The sequence below is a fragment of the Bidens hawaiensis genome, unplaced genomic scaffold (genome assembly GCF_021521415.1).
Source record: "Bidens hawaiensis isolate Kalapana, Puna unplaced genomic scaffold, B.hawaiensis_p1.1 tig00050724_1, whole genome shotgun sequence".
Taxonomy (NCBI): Eukaryota; Viridiplantae; Streptophyta; class Magnoliopsida; order Asterales; family Asteraceae; genus Bidens; species Bidens hawaiensis.
In genome coordinates, this window is record NW_027499096.1 from 88,993 (window position 1) to 106,385 (window position 17,393).

At 37.7% G+C, this 17,393-nt stretch overlaps 1 protein-coding gene across 1 annotated transcript; it reads right to left on the reverse strand.

Moving 5' to 3' along the window:
• Nucleotides 1–405: 405 nt before the first annotated feature.
• Nucleotides 406–17,107, reverse strand: LOC143598700 (methionine aminopeptidase 1D, chloroplastic/mitochondrial-like). The gene is made up of 10 exons (XM_077076850.1): nt 16,945–17,107; nt 2,324–2,393; nt 2,015–2,243; nt 1,766–1,927; nt 1,353–1,394; nt 1,176–1,247; nt 1,019–1,098; nt 816–913; nt 682–729; nt 406–590 (listed from the first exon to the last, which is right to left on the reverse strand). Exons 1-10 carry the CDS (start codon nt 17,063–17,065, stop codon nt 445–447), a joined length of 1,068 nt encoding a protein of 355 aa, XP_076932965.1. The 5' UTR covers nt 17,066–17,107; the 3' UTR covers nt 406–444.
• Nucleotides 17,108–17,393: the final 286 nt, after the last annotated feature.

A 17,393-nucleotide genomic window follows, 5' to 3' on the forward strand; every position in this document is an offset into this window, starting at 1 on the left:
ATGTGATAATGGTTAGTTAATGCAATTAATCATGCATATGTGGTGATGTATGCTTTCCATGGGGATGGTGATTACTTAATGCAAATATGCAATTAATCATAATTGATTTGTAATGGTAATTCATGAACATGTCTTTGATCTTAAAAGAACGGTTTGTGAATTGTGTTGTTGGAATGGACCGCGGCATGATTTTAATTTTAGTCATATACTTGTATATTTTCTTCTTTTACGCTGAGATGCGGAGACATTAATCTTGAATTAAGAAGATAAAGATCAAAAGATCAAGACGCACTATAGAAAATAGACAATTATAATTCCCACTCCCTTATGCTATTTTCTTTTTTACTGTTTTAACAAATGACAAGTACAAATTGGCAAAAATACACTAATGAATGCTCATAGAGTATGAAGAAAAGCTGGCATTTAATAATCTTTAGCTCACAATCAACATCGTGTTAGAATCTCAGCACCATTTTCGGTTATCAAAATAGTATGCTCAAACTGTGCCGATAAACTCCCATCCTCAGTGACAACCGTCCAGTTATCATCCCACATTCTCGGGTGTATACTACCCATTGTCAACATCGGTTCTGCCCAAAACAAACTCAAAACCATTACAACACGAGTTTTGTCAAAATTAAGGTTGTCAAAAAAAATGTTAATTTGGCAACATTAACATACCTATGGTGAATGTCTGGTTCAACATCATACGTCCACGTTCATTATTCCCTAAAGAGACCCAACGTCACACGATTACTAATGTTTGGAACGTTTAAGGTTATAACATTAAGGAAAACAAAGTTTCGAAAATTTACTGTAGTGTAGAACAACTGGATCACTGTGGAATAATCGCCCGACCCCATGGCCCACAAATTGTTCCACGACACCATAGCCATGTTCATCTGCATGAGCACTAGAAAACAAAAGTTCAATATTACTATCATGAACCCATTTTAACCCATTACACAACCCGACCGGGCTGTTTTGTCAGGCTTAAATGAAAGTAGGATATTCTTACTGTATGATTTTGCCAATCTTGTTCAACTCGACTCCCGGTGCGCATATGGATATTGCTTTGTATAGGCTTTCTTTAGTTACCTAAATTATAAATGTAGCAAATAAAATTATTATTACTAAAATGCAAAAAGGAAAAAGAATGTTTATAGAAGCAATACCTGGACCAGTTTTTTGGCCTCGTCACTGACATCGCCACAAAAAAATGTTGCTGACGTGTCACCGTGGTAACCCTGTGCCAGTAATCACCACATTCTCATAATCTCAATGATAAAAAAAAATTTACAGATTGTTGTTAAAATGTTGAAACAATGAATGTGAAAATGAAAAGAACATACATTGAGATAAACGGTAACATCTATGTTGACAATATCACCATCCTGCAATATATTATAAAAAATGTATCGGTCATGAACGAGATGATAAGAAGAGTAATTTAAAAATTAATTTTTTTTTTTACTGTTAGAACAACTTACACTTTGGGCCTTTTAGATATATAGCATATTTCACTTTTTGTCCTTAAAACTAAAAAAACAACAGAAATCAGCATTTATGTTTACATTTTGTCACAATCTAAGTCCTTTCCGCTAACAGGCATTAATTTTTCCTGTTAAATCCAATAATGAACCTTGCATGTGAGGCCGTTTTCGTCATTTTTCTCTTTTAATGAAAAAAATTGAAAAGTGAAACATGATATATATCTAAAAGATGAGAAGAGCAATTTGTCCTAAATGTTATCAATAAATCAAACCTCAAGCTCACGCGAATCAGGGATTCCATGACAAATGCATTCGTTTACCGAAGTGCAAACACTTTTGGGAAATCCACCATAACCGAGAGGCGAAGGATACGCTCCGTTATCAATAATCATCTGGTGAACTTCTTGATCAATGGCATCTGTGGTGACACCTGGCTGCCAATTCATTAGCCAGTTCAGATCAAAGGGTAAATAAATAAATAAATAATAATAATAATAATAATAATAATAATCAAATATTACCTTTACTAATGTACCCGCATACTGAAGAACCTGTGCAGCGAGCTTACCGGAAGCTCGCATACATTCTATACCCTTTTCATCGTGCACTTCAGGCCCACTTGCAATGCCAGGTGGCTTCTTAGATGCCACATAAGGAGGCTTTATTATGTGATTGGGAACGGGACGGCGGGGTGATAATTTTCCTGGTTTTAAACGTTTGCGGGTGCTGTTTTGTATTTCATCTGTATTTCTGCTAGTTCAATAGAAAATTAGATAAAAGTTGACAGTTGGAAATCAAAAGTGAACTTGTGAATAATACACTATGTATACCTTTTATTGAATAAAAAATTTGTTATTCCGGTGAACGGTCTTGATTGTCGCATCAAAACATGTTTTTGGCCTGTAATAGCATAGAGATTTTTATAGACAAGACCAATAAGTTAATAAAACTAACATAGAACATAATATTGGAACAAATACTTACTGATCGGCATGAAGATGATAAATTTCAGGTAAATTAGGGCGAAATGGGTTGGATTAGTTGGTGGATACGAATCCTATATAATTAGGAAGTAAATATTTACATTGTTAGATGTACATCTAACTATTCTTGTTCTTCCTTTTAAGTGAAAGAAGTTGGTCTTCACCTTAAGCGTGTTTGGAGTTGAACATGTGGATTGAATGGTGCTTAAAACATATATAGAAACATAATGTATAAGTTTAAACATGTAAATTTGTTGTAAAGTCTATATAGTTGGATTCGAGAATTGAGACTTAATAACTATTACGCAGGCCTAAATTTTTAAGTATGCATATTCGGTTGGTGAAGAACGGGTTTTGGTGTTTCGACTATCTAGTCAAGGTGGTGAACTGATATAAACGTTTTGAGTAAATAGCAATAGCGGACATTAGTGACAAGCTACCTATATGCTACATAGCGATAGTGCGGGCGCTATTTTATGTTTAGCGATACACTAGAAGAAAATTTTAGTAATTTTTTATATGTATATTATCTCCAAATACGTTGTTTTTATACATGTATTTAACACACACACACACACAAAACCTAGAAGCCTGCTATTTTATAGGTATTTTTTTATCGCTAAATACATACTAAAACAAAAAAGACCTGAAAACCCACCAATTATCACGCATTCATGCTATGGAGGCGCCAAACTCAGATAGCACTTCGCTACGCTATTCGCCATCGCGCGCACTATGAGCGCTATTAACCACAGGGTAACCAATAAACCAAGAATATAACTCAAAACTTGGTTACAATTCCTACCATAGACTCAAAACTTGATTAAAATTCCTACCATAGCTCAACGTAACTCGAATAGACTATAACTAGGACTCACGTTACTTGTCCTCTAAGTAATAAAAATAATAGATAATTAACTTAAATAGGCAATTATACCAAAACTTAATAATTACTGCACTCCGAGACTCCTTCCTTGTGCCGCAAACCACATATAATTAAAGGACGATTCGGTAATTACCTCCAACGTCTAGGTCAAGAGGCATTGGTTGCGGATTGTTACTTATATTCTAGAATAGAGTTGCTCAAGAGCCGAATTCAAGTAGAGCCAGCACTAGCTCGGACTAGAATCGAGCTCGAAACTATACGAGCTATGCAGTCGATATTGCCGATATATCACTGATATATCGGTTATCAGTCCTTTGGTACAATATCGGTCCAAAATCTCGGTCCCCATATTATCGGCGATATGGACCGATATATCACCGATTCCGATATCAATTTTTTAAGTCTTAGTTGTCAATTTTTAGTGTTTAATGTTAGTGTTTTAAATCTTAATCAGTTCCTATTTGCCACTACAATTGTTAGTGTTCTGTAAGTTGCAAAAGGTTAATTTGTTAATGGTATGAGAGTATATTGAATTTATATATATATATATATATATATAAAAGGATCCAATTACAGTAGAGAGGCAGGTAGGCGGGCAACAAGCTGTGCCGCTACCCCCTTTTGAATAGCAAAACCGATCCTACTGAAAACAAAGTTATCGTTCTTCGGCATCGTTGAGTTACTGTGCACGACCCGCTGAACTCTTTTCAGAAACGTAGCAGCATCGGGTGCAAAAGACCGATATGCAGTTAATGTGGAAAAATATCGGATATCCGTCAAGGACCGATATTTGAGATATCGGTAATTTTAATATCATGCAGAATTAATATATATATATATAGCAATTTAACACTAGCAATTCAGTATACAAGTTAGTTTGGCTCGGGTGGAAATCTCCCCACTAGGCTAAAAGTTGAGCTTGAGCTCGGCTCGGACGCAAATCAAGCCAGCTCATGCTTGACAAGTCAGCTCGAGCTCGACTCGGTTGCACACCAAAATGAATGATTGTGTGCAACCTGTATCCAAAATTTGCTTATATACAATCACTACTCAATCATTAATTCAGGAAAACTCATAAACTTTGCATCTAATAAGTTATTTATTAGATATCCAAGAATTAAAAAGCCAGGCTTTTTATCAAACAGTTGGTGTGTGACATTCGCGACAAAACGAGGTACACTATATTCATTACGTAACAAGTAAACGATAAATCGGTTAATTCGTAGTGCTTAAACGAGTAACCGACCGATACTAATTATGACCCGTATACATACTGAGGGGTCATATACGAGTTATATATATGTTATAGAGGCTAACATATTGATATTTAGGCCCCAGTACGTTTAAAACTCTTTAAACGAAAAAGGTTTCGTTTATCGATACGCTATAAGCTTAAACGCAATCGTTAATATCAAAACAAGCATTGTAGCATCCGTTAAGCCGAAAAAGATTTATAAAACACTTATATGACATGTTTTAAGCAATCCGTGAAAATATTTTGGAATTTTACAACGAGTCAGTACGTTTTTCTTATTTTACAAAACTAGGCTGAAAACCCCTCGTTTTCGCGCTGGTTTTCGCACTCGAATTAGTTTTCTTGCGAAAAACCGAACCCGAACTAAATTTTGGACCGACTTTTACGCGTGGCATGAAAAACGATGCACCATTGGGCCAAAAAGAGGCCCAATGGGCCCTTAAAGAGTTGCGGCCGCAAGGGGGACAGCCCACCCCCCTTCTAGTATCTTTGATATAAAAAAATATGTGGAGATATTTTGTACCCAATTTTCCAGAGAAAAGTTATCTTTGCTGTTCTTCTTCATCAAGCTTCATCAAACCCTAAGGTAAATAATGATTTTTCCTTGAGTTTTAACCATGATTAACATAGTTTAACCATGAAAAATTAATCCTTGATTAGTTTTAAACATGTTTAACCATCCAAAAATCATAAAAATCAAGTAAAATCATGTTTTGATGTTAAACATGTTTACAAACCAGGAACATAAACTTTTTTGGTCAAAAACGCGGATTAGAAGATAAATACAACGTTTTTACGGTTAGAAAGTTCGGTTTGAACCCAAAACCGAAACCCTAATTATCAAGGCTGTTACATGGATGATTTATGCTTGGTTTGATGTTATATGATATGTAGATATACTGAGTTTGAAACCCGAGACCCGGAGAGTCGTTTAAGCTAGCAAAATTCATCGAAAACCGACAAGGTAAACCCGTAACACTTGTTTAGGGGCTGTTTAGTATTAGGTTGTGACGTGCTTGTTGTTAGCTTGTGAAAACTTGCAGGGACATTAGGGATCATATAAATGAGTCCATGTTCAAATTTGGTAATTTTTCGATAAACGGAGAATATTTGGTGAATTTATTTCTGTTTATGAGCGTTTATTTGGGAAAAATAGCTAAACATATTGAAAAATTCTGAAACTTGGTTTTGGAGTTTAATATGTGATGGTAAGATCACTGGTAAAGTTTGGGGATCATTGGAAATGCCTAAGTATGGTTTGTGCAATCATGGTTTAACCGAATTTTAACAGCCGAAAAACGCACAAAAAGGCATTTTGTCAAAAGATTTAGGTTCTGGAGATTTTGCAGGGGCTATGTAATAACATTGAGGCCATTTGTAAAAATTATCGGATTTTTCGGAGGTCGTTTGATATAAACGGGCCATTTATTACACGATTATAACCTATTAAATGAATTTTTATAAATAAATAAATAATCATAAAATTTCTGAAAATATTTTTATAAAATTCTCCATGTCTTAATGTATTTTTACAAAAATTTACATAATTTATATATAAGTACATATTTAGTTATGATTAATCAAAGATTTAAATTATAATTGTTTTAACGAAACCGGCAGTTTTGTGTTTAACGGACTGACTGGTATGTCAAAATGTCAAAAGTGGTCAAATATCATATTTTTGAATGATATTGATAAAAACGAACTTTTTACGAAAATTCCGGACAAATCGGGTGAATTGTGCGCGTTTTGTATAATCAAACCCGTGTGAAAACGGAAACGAACCCTGCGATCAAACCAGACACCGAAACCTTAAAATTCTTTCATAAATCAAATCATTTTATCAATCAATATATATACTTAAGTTTATGTGATCTTACCTAATCCCGAAGCGTATAAACAATCAACTGGGCTAGGCTCGGGAAACGGTGAAACTGAGCCAAATCCAGTTTTAAACATTTCATAGTATACAACGTCACAATCTAAGACTATGGTCATGTTCTGGGCCTAACAGCTATACCCAGATTATCTATACAACCCGACTTAGCTTGAACACTGTACTAGTATTAACGATACGATACCGTTTATAGGAATCAGGCTATAAACGAGGCATCTGACTTATTGATACGTAATTTCCGTGCGAACTACGATAAGGTGAGTTTCACGACCCCCACTTTCTAAACTGTTTTACAAACTTTTGGGGTGAAAAGCATGTTTACATATACTGATATACTTGAAAACGTGTGATGATGTGGATTATCTAAGTACTAACACTTGACAAGTCCCCACAAACACAAGTGATTAACTTCGTGCCGGTGACGTGTGGATAGTACTATCGGTTTGACAAACCCAACTGACAGAGCCGGAGGGGTATGCCGGAACATATGTAAACCCAGTTGCACATTGTCATTATATTTTTACATACTGCTATGTGGTGTTAGACATAGTACATACTTGGGGCAAGGTGGCTGTTAAATGCCAACGGGAGTGCATGGGCAGTGGAGGCCATGTGTTTTAGCTCGTTTCGGTTTCACTTGTGGCTTAGTATAATACATCATATACATACATATATACATACACACTGTAAACTTTACGAACTCGTGTACTAATTTCATTGACACTCGTGAAACTTGAAACTCACCAACTAGACGTAGTTGACCCGTTTTAACATGCTTTTCAGGTAAAGCAAAAGTGGAATGATTTGCTTACATGCTTGGTGTTAGAAGGAAAGTTGAATAGCTGTGAATAGACGCTGATATAATACTAAATAAGAAGCTCGTAAACCGGTTATGTGTTTTTCACGTAGTTTGTAAACTTAGTACCTACCAATGTAATATGATGTAATTTAGCTGTTGAATTTCTTTATAAACAATGTGGTTGATACCAGTGTTATCTGTTACATTCCCGTATTACGCTTCCGCAACTACCTAGTCGGGGTGTGACAGAAGTTGGTATCAGAGCCATTGGTTATAAAGAATTAGGATGTCCCTTAGGATACCCTAAGATAACCGTAGGCTCGATTAACTTTGGGAATAAAATAATATTAAATAATATACACGAATGATTCTCGTGATGAAGGCGAATGGACAAGTGGGTTATTATGGTCCGGAACGTAATAACAGACTTGTTTGTACGAGGAAATTCGAGAAGAAGTCAATAAACAATCGAATAGGTAAAAATAGCAACATATGTGTATAAAATATAATAATAGATAAATATCTGTGTATATAAACGATTCTTTGTGCTTATGGCATGTATTTTACTATGATTAATATAGAAGGATATTATTCTTATTACTAACCATTGAGCAGGAATATGTCAAGATCTACTGATCGTTTACCTAATACCCTACCAACAAGGCCTGAGAAGGAGGAGGAGGATCCGGAAGAGGAAACTGGGGAGGAATCAGAGGAAATGGAAGAAGGTGCAGATGCGGTAATTCCTCACGAGGTACCCTCAGATCAACCCGACTTATCGGGTTACCGTTGTGACACCTACCCCCCTAGGGAATCCCCTAGGAATGTTGCAGGACAGGGAGCTACTAGTGCTTATCATTCACCTGTTAGAGCACCCAGATCCCCTACTCCACCTGTACAGCATACACCAGTACCCCCACCCACTATTAGAAACCGTCAGACCGCTCGCATTTCAGTGCGTCCACCTGAGCACACCTCTCCCCCACCTCGATCTACGTACCATAGGGGAGAAACATCACGTGTCCAGGTCACTGAGATACCTATTCCTACTTGGGGTTTACCCGCCCCGGTACCCGAGCCACCTCGTCATTCTGATTCAGCATGGTTTGGTTTAGCGACTGATCAGCTTTTAGAACAATCACATTCTATAAATAACCTAAACCAGCATAGACATGATATGCAAGATCACATGCGGTACATGCAGCAAGAAATCAGAATTGTGCAAAGATCCAGTGCTCACAGCCACGGGCGTCAGGATCGGGCAATGATACTACTAGGGGTATGCTTAGCGGTTAATGCGGCCCTAGTGGCTGGTGTTGTTTGGTTGTGGCTTCATGTTACAAAGAATGGATAGGACATAGTAGTCTAGTCTTATGTATATAGTCTTTTGATATCCCAAGCAGCATTTTGTTACAGCGTGTTGGGCTGGCTTGGGAGTTATTTGTGGTTTAGTACTATTTCAAGCACTGGCCCTTATCGGGTTAAGTCTATATGTCACTTAGTGACAAATTTTGATACGCATATACAAGCGCTGGCCTATACCAGGTTAAGCCTATGCGCTAATTTTGGATGCATATGTACAGTAATGATTATAATTAATACAAACGTGTTTTCTTTGGCATAGTTATGTGTTGTGAAATTGTAATATTGTAAAGTTGTGTTGATCATAGTGAAACGATATTGATTATTATATAATTGATTATTTTATAGAATGGCCCCGAAGAAAGCAAACCATTTGTCCGAGGCGGAAGTGGCCGCAATGATTGCTCGTCAACTACAAGCAGTGATACCAACAATTGTAGCACAAGTCACTGCAGGCATACGTGCTAACAATACTGTTAATCAACCTACGAGCACCACCACGGCCACTGTTAATACACCTCCGCCGGACACTAATGTAGCCCCGGGTGTTACTACCCCGGTGAATACTGATAATGTCATAAATAATAATAACACTTTCCCAGCTATGAATGTCACTGGGAACCCAGAACCTGTTGTGCACCCTGATAATATCCCGAACCCTGTACCGGTTGTTAACACAACTAATAATGATAATACTCGGACCAATACCGATAATAACAATAATAATAACCGAGAACCCCCGCGTCAGGAGTACTCATACAAACAATTTACATCATGTAAACCGGTTGATTTTAAGGGTATTGAAGGACCTAGCGGGCTGGTCAAATGGATAGAAAAGACCGAATCAGTAATTAATATCAGTGAGTGTCCACCGAACCGCGTGGTCAAATTTGCTACCAGTATGTTTCTAGACCAAGCGCTGATGTGGTGGAACACGGTAGTCCAAATAAGGGGACAAGATGCTATTAATCGTATGTCATGGACTGAATTAAAAACCCTCATGCTGGAGCATTTTTGTCCTAAAAGTGAGATTCAGAGGTTGGAACACGAGTTATGGAATCTGGAAATGAAAGGAGCGGACCATGTGGGATACACGAATCATTTTAACGAACTGTCCCGCTTAGTTCCATGGTTAGTTACACCGGAAGCGAAGCGAATTGAACGTTATATCTGGGGACTGACCCCTGCTGTGAGAAGTATAGTGAATTCAGTTGCCCACCCGACATTAGAAAGTGTTGTATCTCAAACGGGTGTCGTTACTTTTGATCTGATGAGAAGTGGAGTGATAAGGATGCCAGGTGAAACAACAAGTTTAAAACGAACTGATTATGGGACAAGAATGCAAGGAAACCCTCAAAACAAGCGGGCTCGTCCGAATACCCGAAGTTATGCCATGACCAGTTCTAATGTAAAACAAGAGACCTATAAAGGGACGTTACCGAAGTGCAGAAGATGTAACTTTCATCATGTGGGTGATTGCAAACCGATCATTTGTCAAAAGTGTGGAAGAACGGGACACTATGCCCCCAACTGTAGAACCCCCACCAACACTGTTAACCGTCTACCGCAATCAACTCAACTCCCTCGACCTCAACCAACCCGCCCACAACTCAACCAACAAACCCCACCTACCACGAACCTCCGTGCCTGCTATGAATGTGGCAGTACGGAACACTTTCGGAGATACTGCCCCAATTTGAACCCGGGTACAATGAGAAGGCAGAACCAAGCACAAGCATCAACCTCCAATGCAGCTAGGGAACGCGCGTTTGTATTAGGACCGGGTGAAGCGCGTCATGATCCGAATGTGGTGACAGGTACATTCTTAGTTTCGGGTCAGTATGCTTCAGTTTTGTTTGATACGGGAGCCGATAGAAGTTTCGTATCTGTTAATTTCTTACCTTTAGAAAATATGCCGGTTAGTGAACTAACAAAACCATATACTATAGAACTCGCTAACGGTAAGTCTATACTTGTTAACCGAATAGTCCGAGACTGTTCCCTTATCCTAAACGACCACCCATTCCTTATTGATTTACTTCCAGTGGAATTGGGAAGTTTCGATGTTATAGTCGGTATGGACTGGCTATCTAAGTATAAAGCTGAAATTGTCTGTAAGGATAAGACCGTTAGGATACCTCTTTCGAATGATGAAGCTATGATTGTTCAAGGTGAGAAATCTGGTACAGTACTGCCTCTCGTATCCCAACTTAGGGCATTAAAGTATTTGCGCCAAGGCTGTACATTATACTTGGCGAGCGTAACAGTTAAGGAACCCGAGGAAAAACGAATGGAAGACATCCCAGTGGTACACGAGTATTCAGATGTATTCCCCGATGAGTTGCCTGGTTTACCACCGACCCGACAAGTTGAATTCCGTATTGACTTGATACCGGGAGCAGCACCCATTGCTAAGGCACCTTATCGACTTGCACCTTCTGAAATGCAAGAACTGTCCAACCAGTTACAAGAATTACTGGACAGGGGTTTTATTCGCCCTAGTTACTCACCGTAGGGAGCACCAGTGTTATTTGTAAAGAAGAAAGATGGGAGTTTTCGAATGTGTATTGATTATCGGGAATTGAATAAAGTGACTATAAAGAATAGATACCCCTTACCTCGAATTGATGACTTGTTTGATCAGCTCCAAGGTGCGAAGTATTTTTCAAAAATTGATCTTAGATCTGGTTATCATCAAGTAAGAATTCAGGAAGAAGACGTACCAAAAACAGCTTTCCGAACTCGGTATGGTCACTATGAATTTTTGGTTATGCCGTTTGGGTTGACAAATGCACCTGCAGTGTTTATGGACCTCATGAACTGAGTTTGCAAACCTTACCTTGACAAGTTTGTGATAGTGTTTATCGATGACATTTTGATATATTCGAGAAGTAAGGAGGAACACGAACAACATTTGCGGGAAATCTTAAAATTATTGAGGCAAGAGAAGTTATACGCAAAGTTGTCCAAATGTGAGTTTTGGCTACAAGAAGTACAGTTTTTAGGACACATTGTGAACCATCAAGGGATCCAAGTAGACCCAAGTAAAATTGAGGCCATTAAAAATTGGCAAGTGCCTAAGTCACCAAGAGAAATTCGTCAATTCTTAGGACTAGCCGGGTATTATAGAAGATTCATTGAAAACTTTTCAAGTATTGCACAACCTCTAACCCTCCTAACTCAAAAAGATCGAGCATATGAATGGGGAGAAGAACAAGAAATGGCCTTCCAAACGTTAAAACAGAAGTTATGTGAGGCTCCAATATTAAGCCTTCCAGATGGAACTGATGAATTGGTGGTATATTGTGACGCATCTCGTAAAGGTTTAGGATGCGTACTGATGCAAAGAAAGAAAGTAATAGCATATGCTTCCCGACAATTAAAAGTACATGAAAAGAATTATACGACCCATGATTTGGAATTGGGAGCAGTTATCTTTGCATTGAAGATTTGGAGACATTACTTATATGGCACTAAATGTACCATCTATACTGATCACAAAAGCCTATAACACATATTCGATCAGAAAGAGCTAAACATGAGACAAAGGAGATGGGTAGAACTGTTAAATGATTATGATTGTGAGATTAAATACCATCCGGGTAAGGCCAACGTAGTAGCCGATGCTTTAAGCCGAAAAGACAGAATCAGACCATTAAGGGTACGAGCACTCGGAATGATTGTTCAAAGTAGCCTAACCGAACAAGTTCGCGTTGCACAAGATGAGGCCTTGAAGGCAGATCAGCTAGAAAAAGAAGAACTACATGGAAATGAAAGGAATTTTGAGAAGAAAATTGATGAAGTATATTATTACAAAAACCGGGTCTGGATTCCAACACTTCATAAACTCCGAAAGCTGATACTTGATGAAGCACACAAATCCAAATATTCTATTCATCCAGGTGCTGATAAGATGTATAAGGATGTTAAAGAATTTTACTGGTGGCCTGGTATGAAAAAGGATATAGCCGTGTATGTAAGTAAATGTGCAACATGTGCAAGGGTAAAGGCGGAATATCAAAAACCTTCTGGAATGTTACAACAACCCGAAATCCCACAATGGAAATGGGAACAAATTACCATGGACTTTGTGACACACCTTCCTAAAACCTCTCGAGGACACAACGCAATTTGGGTAATTGTGGACCGATTAACCAAATCCGCACACTTTATTCCCATCCGTAACAACTACACCACCGAAAAACTCGCTCAAATTTACATCGATGAGATAGTATCTCGACACGGAGTACCTCTTTCGATTATTTCCGATCGAGACAGTCACTTTACTTCACATTTCTGGCAAGCAGTACAAGAAGCCTTGGGAACCCGAATCGACCTAAGTACGGCTTACCATCCCCAAACTGATGGTCAATCCGAACGAACCATCCAAACCTTAGAAGATTTACTTCGTGCTTGTGTACTGGACTTCAAAGGGAATTGGGATCAACACCTCCCGCTCATTGAATTCTCTTACAATAACAGTTATCACAGTAGTATACAAGCAGCACCTTATGAAGCTCTATACGGGCGAAAATGTAGATCACCACTATGTTGGACAGAAGTGGGTGATACTCAAATTTCAAGATCCGATTTAATTCAGGAAACCACCGATAAGATTCACCAGGTTAAACAAAAATTGAAAGCTGCCCGTGACCGACAAAAGAGTTATGCCGATGTTCGCAGAAAACTGTTATCTTTTGAAATAGGTGATAAGGTATTTTTAAAAGTATCGCCATGGAAGGGTGTTATAAGATTTGGAAGGACTGGTAAACTAGCCCCGAGATACATCGGACCTTTTGAGATTGTCGCAAAAATTGGTCCCGTAGCTTACCGATTAAAACCACCCTTAGAACTGAGCACTATTCATGATGGGTGTTTCATGTATCGAATCTGAAAAAGTGTTTGACTGATGAAACGACAATAGTACCACTGGAAGATGTTCAGATCAACGAAAAGCTCAACTTCGTAGAGGAACCGGTAGAAATTGTAGACGGGAAAACCAAACAGTTACGACACAACAAAATTTCATTGGTAAAAGTTCGGTGGAATTCAAAACAAGGACCCGAATATACTTGGGAACGAAAGAACGAATTCCGAAAGAAATACCCACACCTGTTCCCTAAAAAGAAAACCGATGACACATTAAATTTCGAGGACGAAATTTCTTAACGGGGGGAGAATGTGACATTCGCGACAAAACGAGGTACACTATATTCATTACGTAACAAGTAAACGATAAATCGGTTAATTCGTAGTGCTTAAACGAGTAACCGACCGATACTAATTATGACCCGTATACATACTGAGGGGTCATATACGAGTTATATATATGTTATAGAGGCTAACATATTGATATTTAGGCCCCAGTACGTTTAAAACTCTTTAAACGAAAAAGGTTTCGTTTATCGATACGCTATAAGCTTAAACGCAATCGTTAATATCAAAACAAGCATTGTAGCATCCGTTAAGCCGAAAAAGATTTATAAAACACTTATATGACATGTTTTAAGCAATCCGTGAAAATATTTTGGAATTTTACAACGAGTCAGTACGTTTTTCTTATTTTACAAAACTAGGCTGAAAAACCCTCGTTTTCGCGCTGGTTTTCGCACTCGAATTAGTTTTCTTGCGAAAAACCGAACCCGAACTAAATTTTGGACCGACTTTTACACGTGGCATGAAAAACGAGGCACCATTGGGCCAAAAAGAGGCCCAATGGGCCCTTAAAGAGTTGCGGCCGCAAGGGGGACAGCCCACCCCCCTTCTAGTATCTTTGATATAAAAAAATATGTGGAGATATTTTGTACCCAATTTTCCAGAGAAAAGTTATCTTTGCTGTTCTTCTTCATCAAGCTTCATCAAACCCTAAGGTAAATAATGATTTTTCCTTGAGTTTTAACCATGATTAACATAGTTTAACCATGAAAAATTAATCCTTGATTAGTTTTAAACATGTTTAACCATCCAAAAATCATAAAAATCAAGTAAAATCATGTTTTGATGTTAAACATGTTTACAAACCAGGAACATAAACTTTTTTGGTCAAAAACGCGGATTAGAAGATAAATACAACGTTTTTACGGTTAGAAAGTTCGGTTTGAACCCAAAACCGAAACCCTAATTATCAAGGCTGTTACATGGATGATTTATGCTTGGTTTGATGTTATATGATATGTAGATATACTGAGTTTGAAACCCGAGACCCGGAGAGTCGTTTAAGCTAGCAAAATTCATCGAAAACCGACAAGGTAAACCCGTAACACTTGTTTAGGGGCTGTTTAGTATTAGGTTGTGACGTGCTTGTTGTTAGCTTGTGAAAACTTTCAGGGACATTAGGGATCATATAAATGAGTCCATGTTCAAATTTGGTAATTTTTCGATAAAGGAGAATATTTGGTGAATTTATTTCTGTTTATGAGCGTTTATTTGGGAAAAATAGCTAAACATATTGAAAAATTCTGAAACTTGGTTTTGGAGTTTAATATGTGATGGTAAGATCACTGGTAAAGTTTGGGGATCATTGGAAATGCCTAAGTATGGTTTGTGCAATCATGGTTTAACCGAATTTTAACAGCCGAAAAACGCACAAAAAGGCATTTTGTCAAAAGATTTAGGTTCTGGAGATTTTGCAGGGGCTATGTAATAACATTGAGGCCATTTGTAAAAATTATCGGATTTTTCGGAGGTCGTTTGATATAAACGGGCCATTTATTACACGATTATAACCTATTAAATGAATTTTTATAAATAAATAAATAATCATAAAATTTCTGAAAATATTTTTATAAAATTCTCCATGTCTTAATGTATTTTTACAAAAATTTACATAATTTATATATAAGTACATATTTAGTTATGATTAATCAAAGATTTAAATTATAATTGTTTTAACGAAACCGGCAGTTTTGTGTTTAACGGACTGACTGGTATGTCAAAATGTCAAAAGTGGTCAAATATCATATTTTTGAATGATATTGATAAAAACGAACTTTTTACGAAAATTCCGGACAAATCGGGTGAATTGTGCGCGTTTTGTATAATCAAACCCGTGTGAAAACGGAAACGAACCCTGCGATCAAACCAGACACCGAAACCTTAAAATTCTTTCATAAATCAAATCATTTTATCAATCAATATATATACTTAAGTTTATGTGATCTTACCTAATCCCGAAGCGTATAAACAATCAACTGGGCTAGGCTCGGGAAACGGTGAAACTGAGCCAAATCCAGTTTTAAACATTTCATAGTATACAACGTCACAATCTAAGACTATGGTCATGTTCTGGGCCTAACAGCTATACCCAGATTATCTATACAACCCGACTTAGCTTGAACACTGTACTAGTATTAACGATACGATACCGTTTATAGGAATCAGGCTATAAACGAGGCATCTGACTTATTGATACGTAATTTCCGTGCGAACTACGATAAGGTGAGTTTCACGACCCCCACTTTCTAAACTGTTTTACAAACTTTTGGGGTGAAAAGCATGTTTACATATACTGATATACTTGAAAACGTGTGATGATGTGGATTATCTAAGTACTAACACTTGACAAGTCCCCACAAACACAAGTGATTAACTTCGTGCCGGTGACGTGTGGATAGTACTATCGGTTTGACAAACCCAACTGACAGAGCCGGAGGGGTATGCCGGAACATATGTAAACCCAGTTGCACATTGTCATTATATTTTTACATACTGCTATGTGGTGTTAGACATAGTACATACTTGGGGCAAGGTGGCTGTTAAATGCCAACGGGAGTGCATGGGCAGTGGAGGCCATGTGTTTTAGCTCGTTTCGGTTTCACTTGTGGCTTAGTATAATACATCATACACATACATATATACATACACACTGTAAACTTTACGAACTCGTGTACTAATTTCATTGACACTCGTGAAACTTGAAACTCACCAACTAGACGTAGTTGACCCGTTTTAACATGCTTTTCAGGTAAAGCAAAAGTGGAATGATTTGCTTACATGCTTGGTGTTAGAAGGGAAGTTGAATAGCTGTGAATAGACGCTGATATAATACTGAATAAGAAGCTCGTAAACCGGTTATGTGTTTTTCACCTAGTTTGTAAACTTAGTACCTACCAATGTAATATGATGTAATTTAGCTGTTGAATTTCTTTATAAACAATGTGGTTGATACCAGTGTTATCTGTTACATTCCCGTATTACGCTTCCGCAACTACCTAGTCGGGGTGTGACATGATGTGCATAACATATATTTCAAGATAACCAATTCAACTACCTGGGTTATACCGAAAGAGGTTATGTAGGGGTTGCCTTGACCGACAGTTTCCGATGAATGATGAGATTAGACGAAGTTGAACTTGAATTGTCGCCGCGCCGGCGCCGGTGCCGCCTACCATTTTTAAGGTTGTTATTCCGACGCCGCCGACTCTTATCCGCCCCTAAATTATTATATGGCACGTAATCGTTTCATAAGGTTTAACTGCTTTTTAACGGATGTATAATTTTTCATTTCCTAGAGCATTTATCTAACGAAATAATTTGTGTACATATTCGTTTGTTAAGGAATATTGAACTTGTTTTATTCATTGAACCTAAATGAACATATTACTGACCATTCATTAACACAATTTAACGGGTGTGGCCTCTATTAAATTCTTGATGATTGTATATTTATTTAAGGAACGAGCATATACGAACTTATCACCAAACAATTCATCGAACGTT

Excerpts from the sequence above, each read along its gene's own strand:
- LOC143598700 (XM_077076850.1), bottom strand. The coding sequence starts at position 17,065 with ATGGTAGGCGGCACCGGCGCCGGCGCGGCGACAATTCAAGTTCAACTT. Across the intron at positions 914-1,018 it reads AAGATTGGCAAAATCATACA|TGCTCATGCAGATGAACATG; the intron begins GTAAGAATATCC and ends TTTGTTTTCTAG. Across the intron at positions 591-681 it reads GAACCAGACATTCACCATAG|AACCGATGTTGACAATGGGT; the intron begins GTATGTTAATGT and ends TGTTTTGGGCAG.